This window comes from Manis javanica, chromosome 5 (assembly GCF_040802235.1).
Source record: "Manis javanica isolate MJ-LG chromosome 5, MJ_LKY, whole genome shotgun sequence".
Classification (NCBI taxonomy): domain Eukaryota; kingdom Metazoa; phylum Chordata; class Mammalia; order Pholidota; family Manidae; genus Manis; species Manis javanica.
Genome location: NC_133160.1, coordinates 80,400,492 through 80,417,694, shown reverse-complemented (window position 1 = coordinate 80,417,694; position 17,203 = coordinate 80,400,492). Strand labels below are relative to the sequence as shown.

Genomic DNA, 17,203 nt, shown 5'->3' with positions numbered 1-17,203 from the left:
CCAGCCATTCCAATTTACTAGGAAAACAGATACAAATGATTATTTTTAAATTACATTAAAATGAATTTCACAAGGAAACACACCACCCGAAAAAAACATTTCTAAAATTCCTCTCCAAATTTGATCAGTATGTTCACATAATTTCACTTCTGTCAAATTTCTTCACCAAGCTGAACAAAGCTAAGTTTTACATTATTCTTTTTACCTTTCCTGCTCCTGGGAAACAGGAGAGCTGAGTGTCTTTGCTATTAGCAAGCTTCACTTCTTCACTGAACATTATATTAAATGTGTTTATCACAGGAATACAAAATCTTCATTGTTACCATTTTAAGGCCTTATACATTTCATTGTGTTAGTATACCACAGTTTACACAGCCATTTCCTTACTGGAGGGCATTCAGGCTTTTTTCAACTTTACATAATAACTCTGCCTTTAAACACTTTTATATGAACATCTTTTTTCCCTCTTTTTAATTATTTCCTAGGTCTGGGGTTAGTGGGCTAAAGGGCAAGGATATTTTTATGGTTCTGAATATGTACTGTGGAAAGAATGTTATCAGGTTGCAGCAATGCCAGAGCAATAACTAGGTTTAACCATTTCCCTAAAGCATTATTGCAGTTAAGTTTTATTCAACATTTTAAAAATTGCTAACATATATTGAGTGGTACTTGATAATTGTTTACATTTGCATTTTTTTCTCTATAGTAAGAATAAACTTCTCAACTCTTTTTGTTTGTTTGTTTTTAAGCAAAAACACAACTCTTAACCTACATTCCTATGACATGGAAAGAACTCAGCAATGCATGTGGATGCAGAGAAGTCACACCAAATTAAAGGGATAAAACAGCGTTAAAATAACCAGATTAGGTGCAAGATGGAGTTGCTCATGCTAAGTCCCATGTTAGCAAACCAAAACTTAACTCAGTTTGTGTGCTGGCTTTCCCAGGGAAGGCAGGCCTAGGGTAATTGATCAGACTTGACTGCCCAGAGCACATTACTTAACCCCACTCTAAGATTTCCCTTTGCTCCATATAAGAGAAATAACCCTGGTTTAACCAACCAGCAAATGTCCAGTACAACTTCAATGTTCCTGTTCACTTTGGTCTATAAACCGTCTTGAATTGTACAGTTCTTTGGTACTACTTTCAATCTGCTAGGTTGTAAACTGCTTAATTCATGGATCACTGAATAAGGCCAATAAGATCCTTAAAATATACCCAGTCAAATTCTGTTCTTCAGCAAAAGGTAGGATAAAAATTAATTCCAAGAAGGGCAATTTCTCTTCCCCATGAGATGGACTCTCTGGGAAGGCTAGAGAACATTGAGCAAGCACGGGTTCAACATCCTTGATGTAGCTTCCTGAAATTGAAGGAATGCTAAAGAAAGTAAGGATTCTCCAGTAAGTTCCTTTTCCTTTAAATTCATGTATGTGAGTTTAAAAGAAGCCGTATTTTTTCCTGGGATTTTGGTTAAGATTCCAAATGTCTCAAAAATAATTCCCCATACCAAAGACTCTTGTAACCAGGAAAGAAGCAGATTAAAAAAGAAAATCACATGAGAAGCAAAACTTAAAGCACAGGAAGCATATAATGAAATAACATCATAATATGTAAAAAATCAAACTGAAAAATGAAGTGTGGCATAGTTTCCACAAATAAATGCATTTGCTTTCCTAAAATTATATTACCGAGTACTGATCACTTTCATTAGCTCATTTTTCCCTCTAGAAAGATGTACAGAGTGGAAAAACACTTAAAGGTTTTAAAGGTGTGAAAGGGGAAGATTAAAAGTCTTTGTTCCCACAGCAACTGCGTAAGACACAATTGCAGTAAACATGCCACTCCTTAGAAATGCATGTTTCTTGCCATGTATTAAATTCCTAGGAAAACTCAAGGTAAAAAAACTAAAAAAATCACAACTAAACTACCCACAACTCAAGACTAACATGCATAGTTGCCTAGATAATCACAATTTCTATTTCCCACAGGATAATCACAATTTATATATCCCATAGGAAACTGGCAGTAATAGCTTAATGTGTGTATTATTCATATTGTGCAAAACAGTGAAAACAACTCTCCACTCCCATAAGATGTGCTTGAATGTGTGTTAAGCTGTGATGTAACATGAATAATGTCTTTTGTGTAAATGCTATTAGATTTTTTTTATGCAATTCCTTAAATCTCCAGGAAAGACCAAAATCTCTATGAACAAAAGAAATTCATTCACTAAATGAAACGTGGACAATACTAAGAAAAAGAAAAGGTTCTGCCATCAGTCCAAGGTGAGAATCAAAGGATTCTGGCCACCCTTTGGTGACAGTTCTTGTCTTTGGACAGGAGAAACAGACTAGAATTCAAAAGAGAATAAAAGGGAAGCTTCTTAAGAATAAGGATGTAGGCCTGGCCTAAATGCCTAGTGATGTTAAATAAATACCTGCTAAAATGACCGAATAAATATGCTTCCACTCAAGAAGAAGCCTAAATCTCCAAAAGTCTCAACAGTATGTTCTAGATCAAAGGACTTCTATTAAGATTTGTCTCCTAAATTGAACAAAGCTCATCTTTGTACTATTCTTTTTCCTTGCCCCACTATATATATATATCTGTGCCTTCTGAGTCTTCATGCATACAAGTAGTTTTTGTTCACTCTGTATCTCTGAAGAATGCACAGCCACTTGACTTATCAACTTATCAGACACAAGCCAAAAGAGGGAGCACTTCAAAATATCCCATAAGTTCGATGGAGTCGGCAGTAAAAGGCTGATGTTCAACATATCACTACATATAACCCTAAAGTTTTATTTAACAAGTATATTAGGTCAATTTTTATAAGAATACTACTAAGAGTCAAAGCAAAATTTCAATCATGAAAATGCTGTCATTACAGAAAAGCCACGAGGCCCATTAGGGAATGTTTTTAGGTTCCCATGGTGACATTTGTTTCTGATTATACACATAATATTAAATGTGTTGCTCTGAGTTTTGTTTTTTTTAAAGGCTTTTAAGAAAGGAAGTAAACCAGATTCATTTAATTTTAATTTGTGATCTCCAAAGGCACATTTTATAGTTTTACAGTCCTGAACTACCAAAATCAGGAAGCAAAGGTCTTAAAAGGCTTTAAGTTCCTATTTTAATTCCCTCTCTGGACATGAAGACACTTTAATAAAGCATCCCAATAACTATTATTCTTCTCCATACCTAGGCATATTGACTCTCCATTGACAAATAGCCTGATCATTTATCTATGTAAGAGTTTATCATTTTCTCAATGTGCAGGTAAGAGATACATAAAATTTGTTATTTTATGTAAATATCCCTCAACTTCCATTTAGCAAAATGGGTAGTGTGTTTTCCAATACCAGCAAGCAGTTAACCAAATTCTACTTTCATCTACCTAGTGATAAGATCATGGATCTCACAGGTTATGGGCTCTTTTCTACAAGACTGACCCCACCCCCACCCTTTAGATGGCAATCCCAAGTCTAGGTTACCTGTGCTTCTAACCAAGGAGCTATAAATTGGAGGTTCCCATGAGTCCTTCCTCAGTTTGATAAATTTGCTGGAAAGGCTCACACACCCCAGAGAAATATTTGCTTACTTCTACCAGTTTATTATAAAGGATACAGATGGACAGCAAGATGAAGAGGTACAAAAGATCAAGGTTTATGTAGGAGGAGACCCAGAGCTTCCATACTCTCACTCTCCCGGAATCTCAATGCTTTTACCAACCCAGAAGCTCTCTGAAACCTGTCCTTTTGGGTTTCTTTGGAGGCTTCATTACACATACATGATTAATTAACTTGACCATTGGTGATTAATTCAAGCTCCTGTTCCTCACTCCTCTGGGGGTGGGACTGAAAGTTCCAACCCACTCATCACAAGGTTAATTCTCCCAGCAACCAGCAACCACCAACCACCGTTTGGTTATGTAGGAGATTTCCAGTCAATAGTCACTTGATAAGCGTAACAAACCTTTATCACTCTCCTCACTTACTAAATTCCAAGGTTTGAGGAGCTCTGTGCCAGGAATGGATATGAAGACCAAATACATATTTGTCAATAGTACAAATACCAAGAAAGCACTTAACAGAGATCAACAAAGACACAGTTTTCAAAGAGATACTAGAGAGGAGACAAAGGAACAAAAAAGACCAAGGAATTACTGCAAAGGATGGATGCTACTCAGTACAGGTAGGGGCAGCACACCAGGGCCCAGAGGGACCCCACTGAAGAGTGTAACTGTGTGGAGTTTCTCTCACACACACACTAACATGCTTTCCTCTCTTGCTCACAAACCCATTCTCTTACACACAGCCTCACACACAATTCCTCATGCACACATGGTCTCTTACACATACAATGGTTTGTTTATACACGATGTCTGTTATGTAGAGTCTCAGTCTCTCTCACACACTGTCACAGTTTCATACCCACAGCTTCTCTCTCCATCATACACGATCGGTCTGTTTATGTACATAAGGGTCTCTCACAAACCCGCGGGGGCATATGAGCACCCTCCGCTCGCAAGTCTCCCACTCACGCTCGCGTTGGCCCCGCCCCCCGAGTGGGCTCCGCCCCGAGGTCGGGGCGGGGCGAGCCGGTGACAGGAGGGGCCGGGCCAGGCTGGTACTTCTGGCGTCCCGGCCCGCGGGGCGCCCTCCGGAGGCTTCTGTCAGCGACGAGCTCGGCCGGTTCCAGGGCGGCCCTCGAGCAGCGGCCGCTGCTTCGCGCTTCGCGCCTTGGCCCCGCCGGTGGCCGTCCCGGGAGGCGGCGACGGGATGTGCTCGGCGGGGGAGCTGCTCGGCGGCGGCGGCGACAGCGGCGGAGACCGCGACGAGGACGGGGACGCGCTGGCTCAGCGGGCGGCGACGGGGACCGGTCGGGAGTCCGGGACCAGCGCGCGGCGGCCCGGGCGGCGGCCGCAGGAGGAGCGCGAGCAGGTGAGCGGGAGGCGCAGCGCTGTCCGGCGCGCTTCCCGGCCCCGCCCGGCCGCGGAGGGAAGTGGCGGGGCGGCAGGGCCGCGGCCGGGCTCCGCGCGGCGTGCGGCGCTCGGGGAAGCCGCCCGGAGGAGCGGTTGGCCGGCGGGCTCGGGTCGCCCGTGTGCCGCGGCGAGTGCCGGCGCGGGCGTCGCGTGCCTGGCGGGGTCAGCACGGCCCTTCCCGTGCCGCGGGGCAGAGGGATTTCAGGCCGGCGCCCGGGGCTCTGTGGAAGCGCCTTCCACAGCAGTCACTTACCTGAAAGCCTTACAAGTAAATTCTTTTTCAACTTGAAGTCCACAGCCCTGCGCAGTTTTAGGGGACAGCTGCTCCCCTCCCGCCCTCCATCTTGGCACTTCTGGGCACACACCTAGCGTCTCCGGGAGGTGGGGGTGTATTCCTACAGACACGCAGGGTCTGAAGGCAAGTGTGGGAGCGAGTATTACAGTAAATGTCTTGACAGGAACTCTCCGAGATCAGGTACTTCACACGAACACAAGATCTAAACCTAAATTCATTTTAAAAGTGAAAAAGCAAGAAAATTGCTTTCAGTCTGTACCAAAGGGAAAGAAGTATAAGAGGCCAGCCGTAATAGGGAAAAGAGAAGTTGGGTAATTTTGGAAACTAAATATGCCCTCTCACTAATGAAGTGTGCAAATGGCACTGTGACACACCAAATATCTTCAAGATTAGGCAAGAAATAAAAGGAATTGAATTATATGTGAGGGGAATTTTCACCAGCGAATACAGTAATTAGACCTTCAGAAATATTTAAGATAAGCCAGTTTTTAGAGTTTAAATGATTATTTGCCTTTATTACAACCTGTAGTATTGGGACAGTAAGCTGATGCCTGTTTCCTCTCATTATTCTCCATCTGTTCTTTTTGTCACATTTCACAAACTGATAACATCACCAAAGGCATTAATAGATTGTAAATTCTATTATTTCAACATTTTATTTAGGAAATGGAAATAACAGTGTGTAGCACACACAAAAATATGCCTTAGTATTAAGTTTGCTCACCAGGTGGAAGTGGAATTGTTCATGCCTATGACAATGTAAGAGATAGTGACTGAAGCAAACAAGTAACTAGGAGATCTTCCTGTATCCACCCCCTCCCCCCAACTATACCATGACTCAGTAACTAAAGGCCTAGTTTCCTCTTATTAGTTTTTCAACTGGAAAAGTGAAGAAAACAGCAACAGGAACTCCTCTGGGGATGGGGTATGTTTGAACTGAGGCTCCCAAAGTAAATTTGCAAATGTTTGTAAGGAAGCATAGAAAATACTTAATATAAGCATCTGTGTATCTTGCATTATCAGTAGCTCTGGTCTTACCAAAATTGCTTATGGTAAAATGAATGAAATGAAAATGGATGAAACAAAAAAGGAATGAAACCTTTATCCTAGAAAACAGATACCACTTTGCATACCCTGCTTCTTTCATTGCATGTCACGGAAATTCATTTTCCTGTAGTTCTTTGAAACTTATTTTATTTTTTATCACGATTTATTTACATACTCTAAGCCTACATACACAAGTAGCTGAAAATTACACTTGAGATATGCATTTCCTCCTATATCAGCACTAAAGAAGAATTTATCAAGATGCCAAAAAAAAAGAACTCAAAATCTGTGCAATCCAACCCATTTGTGTAAGAAGCAAGCTTTTGTGATCAGTAATTTCTTGGTAGTATTATCCCAAAGTCTTATTTTTGAGCTTTTTTCCAAGCCCTGCATATGAAATTCAGAATTTGTATGCAGGGCCTTGCATTAGTGGTAGAGATAACTATCATCATAGTAAACTACCATCATAGATAAGAGATACTTGAGAGAGAGGTACATAAATTTAACAACTATAAAACATATCCAAAGGAATTGTTTTATTTAGGTTTTCTTTAGGGGAGGCATGTTTTGTTGCATTAAGGGCAAATAGAGTCCAAATTACAAATGGAATATTTTTGAAAACTTGGATCGTAAACTTGTTATTTAAAACTTAAAGTGAATTTTTCCATAGGAACAATGATGTAAAGAGAAACATGAACACTGATCAGTTGGGAATGAGGCAGAGGCCATCTTCCTGCTGTCCTTTCTGCTAGCATACTCCCCTGATGATGTCCAGAGTTCCAGTGGCCTTGTGGGTGTTGAGAGGGAATTGGCGGCATGTGCAGCAGCAAGAGCCCCTTTGTGTCTGGATCAGGGCTGTGGTAGTGCACTGAATGCAGGAGCTCCAGAAGGCATGTGACTTGTTCCTCCAGCTCTTTGAATGATTTTTGTCAGCCCCTAATTTTCTGTATTAAATCCCTTTCTACTTCTATTTCCTTCACAGACTTTTGCCCTCGCCTGATTATTTGATAAAGCAGGTTTCTTCCATTCGTTATTCCTCAGGCCAAGGGCTCCTCCACACGCATCCTTTTCTTCACTGATTTTTTTTCCACTCCTGTCTGAAAGGCTCGTGTCCTTTCCTCAACTTGGAAGCCTCATGCATCAACTTTGTCTATGCAAAATCTACCTTTGGCTCATTATTGTCATGATACCAGGTCAAATGTTTTGTCACTTATTTCATGTAATACTAAATATTAATATAGGTGTTTGCTTAATAACTAAGATACTGTCAGCATTATTTTTTATAATTTGTCCTTTAAATGCTACTCCATCCTCTGTCCTTGTGGCCTTAGTCTTTCCAGGTACTATGATGACAAATGAGGCCTGGTTAAAATCAAGTATCCTAGGAAAGGAGGAATTGAAAGAATGGACCAAGTCCTTTAGATGAAGAAACTGTGTCAAGTTTGAAGTAGCAGTCAGGCCCCTAGGAGAAAAGCAAGGGAGAGAGGCAAAATGCCCAAAGAACTGAAGGGACTGGGCACAGCCATCCTACATGTGTGTTGGTAATTGAATCCATGAGAGATGATCAAAGTATGTTCATGTCTGTGAACGCTGGGTGGCTTTATGTGAGAGAGTCTCTGCCCTACTGCATAACTGGGAGGCTAAATATCTCCAGTCCTTTTATTCTATATCTATAAGGTGAATACCATCTGCTTAGATGTAGCAGTTCACAACCTGAATAACCTAAGATGGCCCTGCTTACCTAGAGCATAGAGCAGTCTTATTATTCTTAGATTGACTTTAGAATCCTTAAGTTCTTTATCATTATAAAAGTAATGTGTACCTTGGAAACAGAGAAAAATATATAGAAAGATCTAAATAATAGTATATGAAGTCCCACTCTTAAGTAATGTCTTGTTATAAAATATCAAATGTTTGGTATTAATATATTCATGTATCTCTCTGTATATGTGTATATATATATATATGCATATATACACATAGATATATTTTAGCATATGTTAGCTCCTTCATTTACCCCACCTTCCCTCTCATCATCTTCTCTGGTTCCCTGCTTGTTCCTCTCAACTCACATCACAGAACTGTATTTTTAGTACATATAATTTTCAGGTTTATAGAATAAATGTTGTTTATTGAATAAAGTATCAAGATTTCATAATCTAAAAATCAGCTAAGCATTTCACATTTCTCTTAAAAAAACTAATCCACCAACCTAAATTATGTTGTTTTTTTTGTGTAAACCTTCAGTTGACTTATTTTTCTTGCTGTAGATTACTATTCCTTGATAGGAAAAATAATACCCACGCTCCTCTCTACAATTTACTCTCACATTCCTAGTCAAGAGAGGTGGTGTAAAGCAAGGTTAAAGGGAAAAAACAAAAGTACCATGAAGTTAGCCTCATTAATGTAAAAACTCTGTATATCATTATTCACACTTTTTTTAAGCCTTAGCCACACTACTTTCAGTTTCTTTCTTCTCTGGAGTTACAATCTTATCCTCCATAACAGCCACATATCTTCAAAAACCTTGAGAGTCTCTACTAGTCATGTTTTGGCTCAGTAAGTACGTTGTGAGTGTGCCTGCCTGGGTGCATGTGTGTGTTTGTGTTTAAGGGAATTGGTAAGATAACCAAAGAGCAGTTTTAAGCATAGAAACTGAATTTCTAATAATTTGATGCAAAATATATTTTCTGTCTTTCATCTAATTTTTTCCCATATCCTGTGTTGTTGTTTTTCTTTTTTTTTTCCATTTAACCTCATTGACAGCTATGCCTTATCTTGGCATAGGAAGAGGAAGTGATTGGCTTTATTTGCTGTTGCTGTTTTCTTATGGCAACAGCTATCAGAGTTCTGTTCAAAGTGAAAGCATAGTGCAATTGTTTGAACTTTATGGAAAATGAAGGATAAAATTATTATTAATACTATCTCAGGTTGGGGTGGATGATTAAAATAAGTAAAGGAGATAAAGGCAAGAAATCTCAAATTGTATAAATTAGTCATGGATGAAAGTATAGAAGAATACATTCAATAATACTGTAATATCTTTTAAAGTTGACAGTAACTACCTTTATTGGTGTGAGCATTTAATTTTTAAAAATAACTTAATATCTGAACACAGTGTTAAGAAATTTAAAAAATTTAAGTTCCATTTGTGGTTTTTACTATATTCTCTGACATAATTTTTCCTAACATCTGTTTTTATTCTCTCTTCCAATTAATCAAAACAAAGATTTCTGTTTTTATTCTCTTGATCCAAAATTTACTTGGATATATGCAGACTATCTACAGAATCAGGGAATTTAAGTTTGACTGTTCTTAACAGAGATATTTTATCAGTCTGCTTGAATTCTAAATTCCTTATTCCATGGTTTCTAGAGGTAATAACATATTACAGAAGCTGTTGTCACTGCCACAAACTCAGAATTGAGAAGGAAATTCATATTTAAAGGAAAGATGTTTGACTTTGGCTACTTTCAATAGACAAGCTATTTCATCTTATTTATACCTGTACATACAAGGTACTCAGTAATACCACCAGACTTCAATTCTTAAAAAAAATAAGTCAATTTTAATAAAAAGTAAAAAATGTAGACATTTTTAACCTGAAGCTGGAATTAATCATATTCTTCACTTTGTAGCCTATCATATCCATCAGAGTTCATGCACAGCCCTTCTCTTATTTTTTTTTCATTATGTAACCATTCTCTTCCACCGTAACAGACAACTCTTTCAATCTATTTGATAGATATGGCTGACATTGTGTGCATCTTTTTGAAGACTTGGTTTACTGTGTGAATGTTTGCAACTGTGATTTGTTATTTTATTGGTTGTTATTTTATTGGTTAAAGTGAAAATGAAATTTAATACAAATATTAGTATTTTTCAGTACCAAATTGTCTTGATTACTGTGGCTTTGTAGTAGAGCTTGAAGTTGGGAAGCGAGATCCCCTGTACTTTATTCTTCCTTCTCAGGATTGCTTTGGCTATTTGGGGTCTTTTGTGGTTCCTTATGAATTTTAGAACTATTTGTTCCAGTTTGTTGAAGAATGCTGTCAGTATTTTGATAGGGATTGCATTGAATCTGTAGATTGCTTTAGGCAGGATGGCCATTTTGACAATATTAATTCTTCCTACCTAAGAGCATGGGATGAATTTCCATTTATTGGTGTCCTGTTTAATTTTTCTTAGGAGTGTCTTGTAGTTTTCAGGGATAGGTCTTTCACTTCCTTAAATAGGTTTATTCCTAGGTATTTTATTCTTTTTTGTGCAATTGTGAATGGAATTGTTTTCCTGATTTCTCTTTCTGCTAGTTCATCGTTAGTGTATAGGAATGCAGGAATGACTTTTCACCTATCAAATTGTTAAAGAGTATATAAATAAATGGCATGGGTTTAGAGAAACAATGTATGAAATAAGAATACACTAAAGTTAGAAGTATAAATTGGTTCAGTCTTTATGGAAGGAAATCTGGTATCAGATCTCATGAGTAGGTAACTCATTGCCCCCACTTTAAAGATGTAAAAACTGCAGCACAGAGAGGTTAAGTAACATATTGAAAGTATCACAGCTAGTAAGTTGTGGAGTTGAGATTCAAACCTATGTTTAAAGCCTGCATTCTTAATCACCAAGCTAGTGTTGGGTCATGAAGTCTGTTTAGCAGATTGTGAATTGGATAGGATAGGATGTGTTAGAATGTATCACACATGGTATGTCATTTTGTAGAACTTTAGTTTATACGTACCTGGACAAGATACAAAATGTAGTTCTTATTGTGGATCATAGTCACAGTCACTGCTCTAGCCCAGACAGCTCAGTTCTGTCTCAGAGCCTCTGTCTGGACTCTTTTCCTTCCATCTTACCATGACAGATCTACACATCATCAGCTTCACTGATGTTCTCTGAGATCCCAGCTCTGTCTGTGCTACAGGAAGAACCTCCAACCCGCCCCATCTTCTGTTCCACTACTTTTATTTTCCCCATAGCTCTTCTCACTATTTGAAATTATCTATTGCTTATTAAAGGGTTTATTCACTGCCACTTCCCACTCCTCCCTACACAGGTTCACATGAAAACATAATCTCCATGAGAGCAGAGATCACATTATATGGCAAATGCTTCAGACAATTATTTTGACATCCCTGAGTTATAGTATAGCATCTATAAAAATTTCTATCCCAAACAACACTTCTGGTAAAAACTCAATTGATATTTTTGCTGAAGCAATGTGGATTCCCAGGGGCTCCTATCATGACAAAAATTAGTTTAGAAGAAAGAAGACTTTGTGAATAACAGGAACATAATCTACTCTCAATCAATAGAAAAGAAAGTAGTGGTTTTAGTTGTGCATTGAGCTAAAGATCCCTGGACAACATTTGTAATAGGTAAGGATTGTGTTCCTTCATATGCTATATTTAAAACTCACCACAATATCAAGAAGGTGAAAGGATAATGAAAATACTAATTTGGAATACTGTCTCATATTAATTTACGTAATTGTTCTAAATTTGCAAATTTATTTTTAATTATTCTTGAATTCAACATAGGAAAGATAGTAATGAAAACCAGAGCTAACATAAGTTAAAATTCAGATCAGCCATCTCAATAATGGCACTGTTAAAGAATAACTTTCAAAAACAGGTAAAACTATAGTGCTAATTAAATATAAAATGAACATGTGAAAGATTTAAACTCATTAATGAGGGAACCAGGCAAATGTTACAACCTATTCAAAGGAAAAATCATGAATCAAAAATGTATATGGAAAAAGATATGTTGACATAAACTTACAAATGGACATGAAACTGGCTTTTTCCTTAGGCAAAGGGGAGGAAAGACAACTGAACCTCCACTGGAACAGAATTTGTTTTCCATGTGTATAGAAAAGAATTATTTTACAGTGCTATCAGTTAGTTATCTGTAATTTACAGACTTGACTAATAGCTCAAAAGCCATGAAGGCTAAATAAATTCTAAACAATGTATAGTTTTCCATGGAGGAACCCTATAATATTTTTTGCTTATTCTTAATTTCCTTATATTAATAAAGTAATTTCTTAAGTTTGCTACACAGTAAATTAATTTGTGGATAGTGAGGGTACCTGATCTCTTCCTTTACAATGTCTTGTGATGCTAGAAAATATTAATTCTAATCTTCTTTAATGGTACTATTTATTGTGTACATACAATCAGTGTACCTGTAGCAATGCATGATTTATGTGCATGTCAAAAGCAAGATTTATATTTGAAGTTTTTTCTGTTGAGTTATAGAATGTAAACTAACCTGATAGTACTGAAAAACAAATTTTGATGAGAACAAGATCGCTGCTCCAAGGATTCCATATCGAGTCCAGTTTTTATTTAACACACAAATCCCAATTGCTTGTTCATATCATCTTAATATTATCTCCATGTGTTGAGTGGTTATTGGTTTCATAGACAACTTCATCTCCTCAAGACATTAATGGGAGTGTAGAAGCACATTAGTTCAAGCTTTTAAATTTAAAAAAGGGGAAGAATGAAGTGATTTCTTCATAGAGAATTGACCAGTTAGCATGACTATCTTTGGTATCAATAAAAATACCTAGTGCAAAACACTTGAGAATAGATATATAAAGAGAAAAAGTTAAATACCAAATTTATTCCTTTATTATATATATATATATATGATGTATATCATTTATTTAACAATAGTATAATGAAAAGGGTATAATGATTCTGCCATTTCTGGATGATAATATTTTTCCTTTTGGAGTTTAAATGATTAACTATTTGGAAATTTACTTTGGGCACTCTATATTTAGCCACTCTTTTCAGACTTCAGCTGTCCTAACAACCAGGCCGTATAAATTTCCTTTCCCCATTTGTATCATATTGAAATTAATTGCTTTTACAACTGGTTAAAGTCATTGTATCATGGAGTTTTCTATATGTACTATTAGTGCCTTATTTTTCTGGCTAGGATATACTTTTCTGATTCTTTCACTCATACATCCAGTCAAATTTATTGAATTCCTACTGTTTTGCAGGCATTGCTCTAGGTATCCAGGATACAAAGTAACAAACAGAAGCATCCCAAATTGCTGCCCTCATTAATCCTGTATTGTAGTAAGGAGAGACAGACAATAAATAAATGAATAAGAACATCAGTGAGTTACAAGTGCTATGGAGAAAAATAAGAGGAGGAAAGGTAGATATAGGGAGTGTGGGTATGGGGCAGGGTTGCTATGTAGTAAGGTGATCATCGAAGGGCTCACCGAGGTGCTATCTGAGCAAAGAGCCTGAGGAAAAGAGAGTCACTCACTCAGCTATGCCTCTCCTTTTGCTCTGACTCCCTCACAGGGTAGAGCCAAATTTGAAGCTCTGTCTTAGAAATTGTGGTAACATATCTGCCCTCAATCTAGATTCTTGATTCTTCCTCACTCATGCCATCTTCCTGTTCTCTATTTTTTAATACTGTTTTATTCAATTGTTCTTATTATCAACAACTTCAAATCCTTTGTGGAAAGATGAGAGGAAAAAGATATTTAGGGACTTATTTAGCATACATCATCTCTTAAAAAGTATATTTCTCAAGGAATATCATTATCACATGTGGATAAAATGAGAGTTCCTGTGGCCAGGATTCTCACCTGGCCCTGGCTGACTAGCTCACTGCACACCTGTGGGCAATACATGGCTGTTGACTCTATATAAAGAGCTCCACCCAGTGCTCTGGGTGGCATGGTGGCACAGCTTCAAGGCTGCAGGAGAGCAGAGCAGAGGCTGGAGTGGTGGCAGCAACAAGGACAGAGGCCCAGAGAACGGCTGTACAGGATGACTGTGCAAAGAGGTCCAGAGGACAGCTGTGCAGAGAGGCCTGGAGGATGGCTGTGTGGGATGGGTGTGCGGACACAGGGGCCCAAAGGATGGCTGTGAGGACAGAGGGACCCAGAGGCAGAGACGGGCTTGCTGCATGCAGACTCAGTCTGAGTGAATGGGATTCTAGTGACTGACCTGCCACCTGGAAATAAAGTTGGGTATAACCCTTTCACCCCAAGAACGTTTTGCTGTCAACTCCTTTGGTCACACTGAATCCATAGCGAACTTGCCCAGGGCTGAAACCCATTAGCAAGACAACTGGCGTAGTCAGCAGGATTCACTGTTGACCAAGGAAAATGACAGGCTGCCCTTATGGGAGGGGTACTTCAGCAGGCTGCCTCTGAGAATTGGGAAACAGCGGATTGTCCCCCAATGGGTATGTGGTCTGAGGTGGCTTGCCTCTTAGAGGACTGGGCTCCACCCCAGGACTGGAGGCAAGTGGAGGTGACGCCTGAGGCAGTAGGGGTGGCCCTTGGTATAGTAAGCAGATCCTTTGAGAAGCAGACTGCCCGGGAGGCAGCAGGGACTGTGGGTTGGCTGCTTCTCACAGTATTAAAAAAGTCTACAGAGGAGACCCAAGAAATGGTGGCATGAGAAAGTGAGCTGCAAACGTCTGTGGACTCCCTGAGGAAGGAGATGGCATTGATGTCGGAGGAGGCAGCACGAGAGCGCTGGCAGCAAGGTGCCATTGGAGACGAGATGCCAGCACTGCCAGGTGTTCTGAAGGAGGAAGAGGCCACCAAGGAAAAGGACAAACTCCTGAAGGAAGCACAGGTGGAGGTGGCATGAGAAAATCAGCTGTGAAGTATTGAGCTGAAGGTAAGAGACCTTCTGAAGACTGAGCTGGCATTGTTGCAAGGCACTGTAGCAGAGGAGGCACTTGGGGGAGTGGAGAGAAAGGTGCCATCAGCCCCAGAAATGGAGGAGCTGGGGAAGGATGAAGGGGTGGTGCTGGAGGCATTGGGCCCTCCTGTATTGAAAGCACACCCAGTGGTTGTTAATAAAATAAAGACCCAGCAGCTGAAAGTTCCCCAAGGAGAGGAGCAGCCCCCTCCCCAGGTCATGAAGCACTCTATGGTCTGCCCCTATACTCAGACTGAGCCAGTGGCTGTGGGACTTAGGGGTGGATGGAATTGTTCTGTCGAGATCAGAGATGGGAAAGCTGTCTTCTCTGACAGTGCAGCCCGCCTTGAGGCAGCGATTACAAAATGTGAGGTGACACGTGCAGTAGCTGAAGCAAAGAGAATCCGGAAAGAAATAAGACCTGCTACTCACAGGAGGAATTTGAGGGGCCACGTGAGGGTTCCAAGGACCCAGATGTGGGTTGATTTGATATGGGCAGGAGTAGATGGAAGGAAATTAGACAGGAAGCCAAATAGGATCTTACTGGAGCTATGGCAACAACTGAAACCAGAGCAGCAGTTCCAGCCATTAAGACCAAAAGGCAGAGGTCAGAGACAGAACCATAAGTCCGGCCTGTGTGTTTACAAGACTCTTTGCTGGAGAGGCTGGAGAACAGTGTTCGAGCTTCCTTGCACAGGGACCATTGCAGATGACTAAGGGCACACAGATTGAGAGGAGAGAATCCTGGAGGGGTGGAGTGTCTATAAAATGTGAGTTCCTGTAGCCAGGATTCTCACCTGGCTGTGGTTGACTAGCTCACTGCACACCTGTGGGCACTACATGGCTGTTGACTATAAAAAGAGCTCCACCCAGTGCTCTGGGCACAACACAGGGCAGGGTTGCAAGGCTGCAGGAGAGCAGAGCAGAGGCTGGAGTGGTGGCAGCACTGAGGACAGATGCCCAGAAGATGGCTGTGCAGGACGACTGTGCAGAGAGGCCCAGAGGATGGCTGTGCGGGACAGCTGTGCAAACAGAGAGGCCCAAATGATGGCTGTGAGGACAGAAGAGCCCAGAGGATGGCTGTGCAGACAGAGGGACCCACAGGCAGAGACCTGCTTGCTGCATGCAGACTTACTCTGAGTGAATGGGATTCAGTGACTGACCTGCCACCTGGAAATAAAGTTGGATATAACCCTTTCATCCCAAGAACATTTTAGGGTCATTTTCCTTGGTCACACTGAATCCATAGTGAACTTGCCTGGGGCTGAAACCCATTAGCAAGACATCACACCATATAATGAACTTGTTTAAATATTTTGCTTTTCTTTTAATATCTGGTTCAGGAGTATGTAGCACAGTTTACTGGAAAGAGCTCTGAATTTATACTCAGAAGCCTCCTGCATTCAAACCCTGGCTGACTGTTTGATTCTGGGGAAATCTCTTGAGCTCTAGAGTCTAATAAAATCCACCTTATAGTGTTTTTGTGAAGAGCAAATGCTTGGAATATGTGTGTTTAATAAGTTTATTGAACAAATGGCTAAAAAGCAAATAAAAATGGGAGAATTTCATTTAACAGTGGAGGAAATCAAATTAAAACTACAAGGATTTTTTTTTCCTGAAGAGATTAAAAATATTTCACTACTAATTTTCTCTTAGCCAGGGTGGGATTTAAAAAGTGAGTCTAAACCATATAAACCACATAAGCATTAATAAAAATCATTAAATTACGTGAAATCTCCATCAGTAGAAATTGTAGAGTAAGAAGAGAAGACAGCCTACAGGTAAGTCCCTGAGGAGTTCTAACATGAACTCAGAGGGAAATGAACCAGTAAAAGTAAACCAGAAAGGACAAAGTTGGTGAAGACATTTAGAATGACTAGCAGGCTTCTTGCTGGCACTTCCAGGTTGTGCCATTCACTGAGTAGAGGACCCTGAAGGAAGACCAATTTTCAGCCAGGTGATTGTGAGTACAGGGCATGTTGACTTTGAGGTTCCTGTAAGACACCTACATGGAAATGTTGAATATGAAGTTGGGACATACAAGTCTAGAAATCTGAAGAGCTGCCTTAGCTGAGAATTAATGCTCAAAAAGATAAGAACACTGAATCATTTGTAAAAGTGCAGGTCATCTTAATTGGTAAGGGAGAGTGCTTTAATATGGGGATTTGACTACATATC

General features: G+C 39.8%; 1 protein-coding gene across 1 annotated transcript in view; it reads left to right on the top strand.

The window, feature by feature from the left end:
• The first annotated feature begins 4,611 nt into the window (after nucleotides 1–4,611).
• FAM241A (family with sequence similarity 241 member A) overlaps nucleotides 4,612–17,203 on the top strand; it is a 40,200-nt gene continuing 27,608 nt past the window's right edge. Inside the window, exon 1 of the mRNA XM_037001162.2 lies at nucleotides 4,612–4,943. Coding sequence (XP_036857057.1) covers nucleotides 4,782–4,943 — 162 coding nt within the window. The 5' untranslated portion in view covers nucleotides 4,612–4,781. The remainder of the gene's footprint in view (nucleotides 4,944–17,203) is intronic.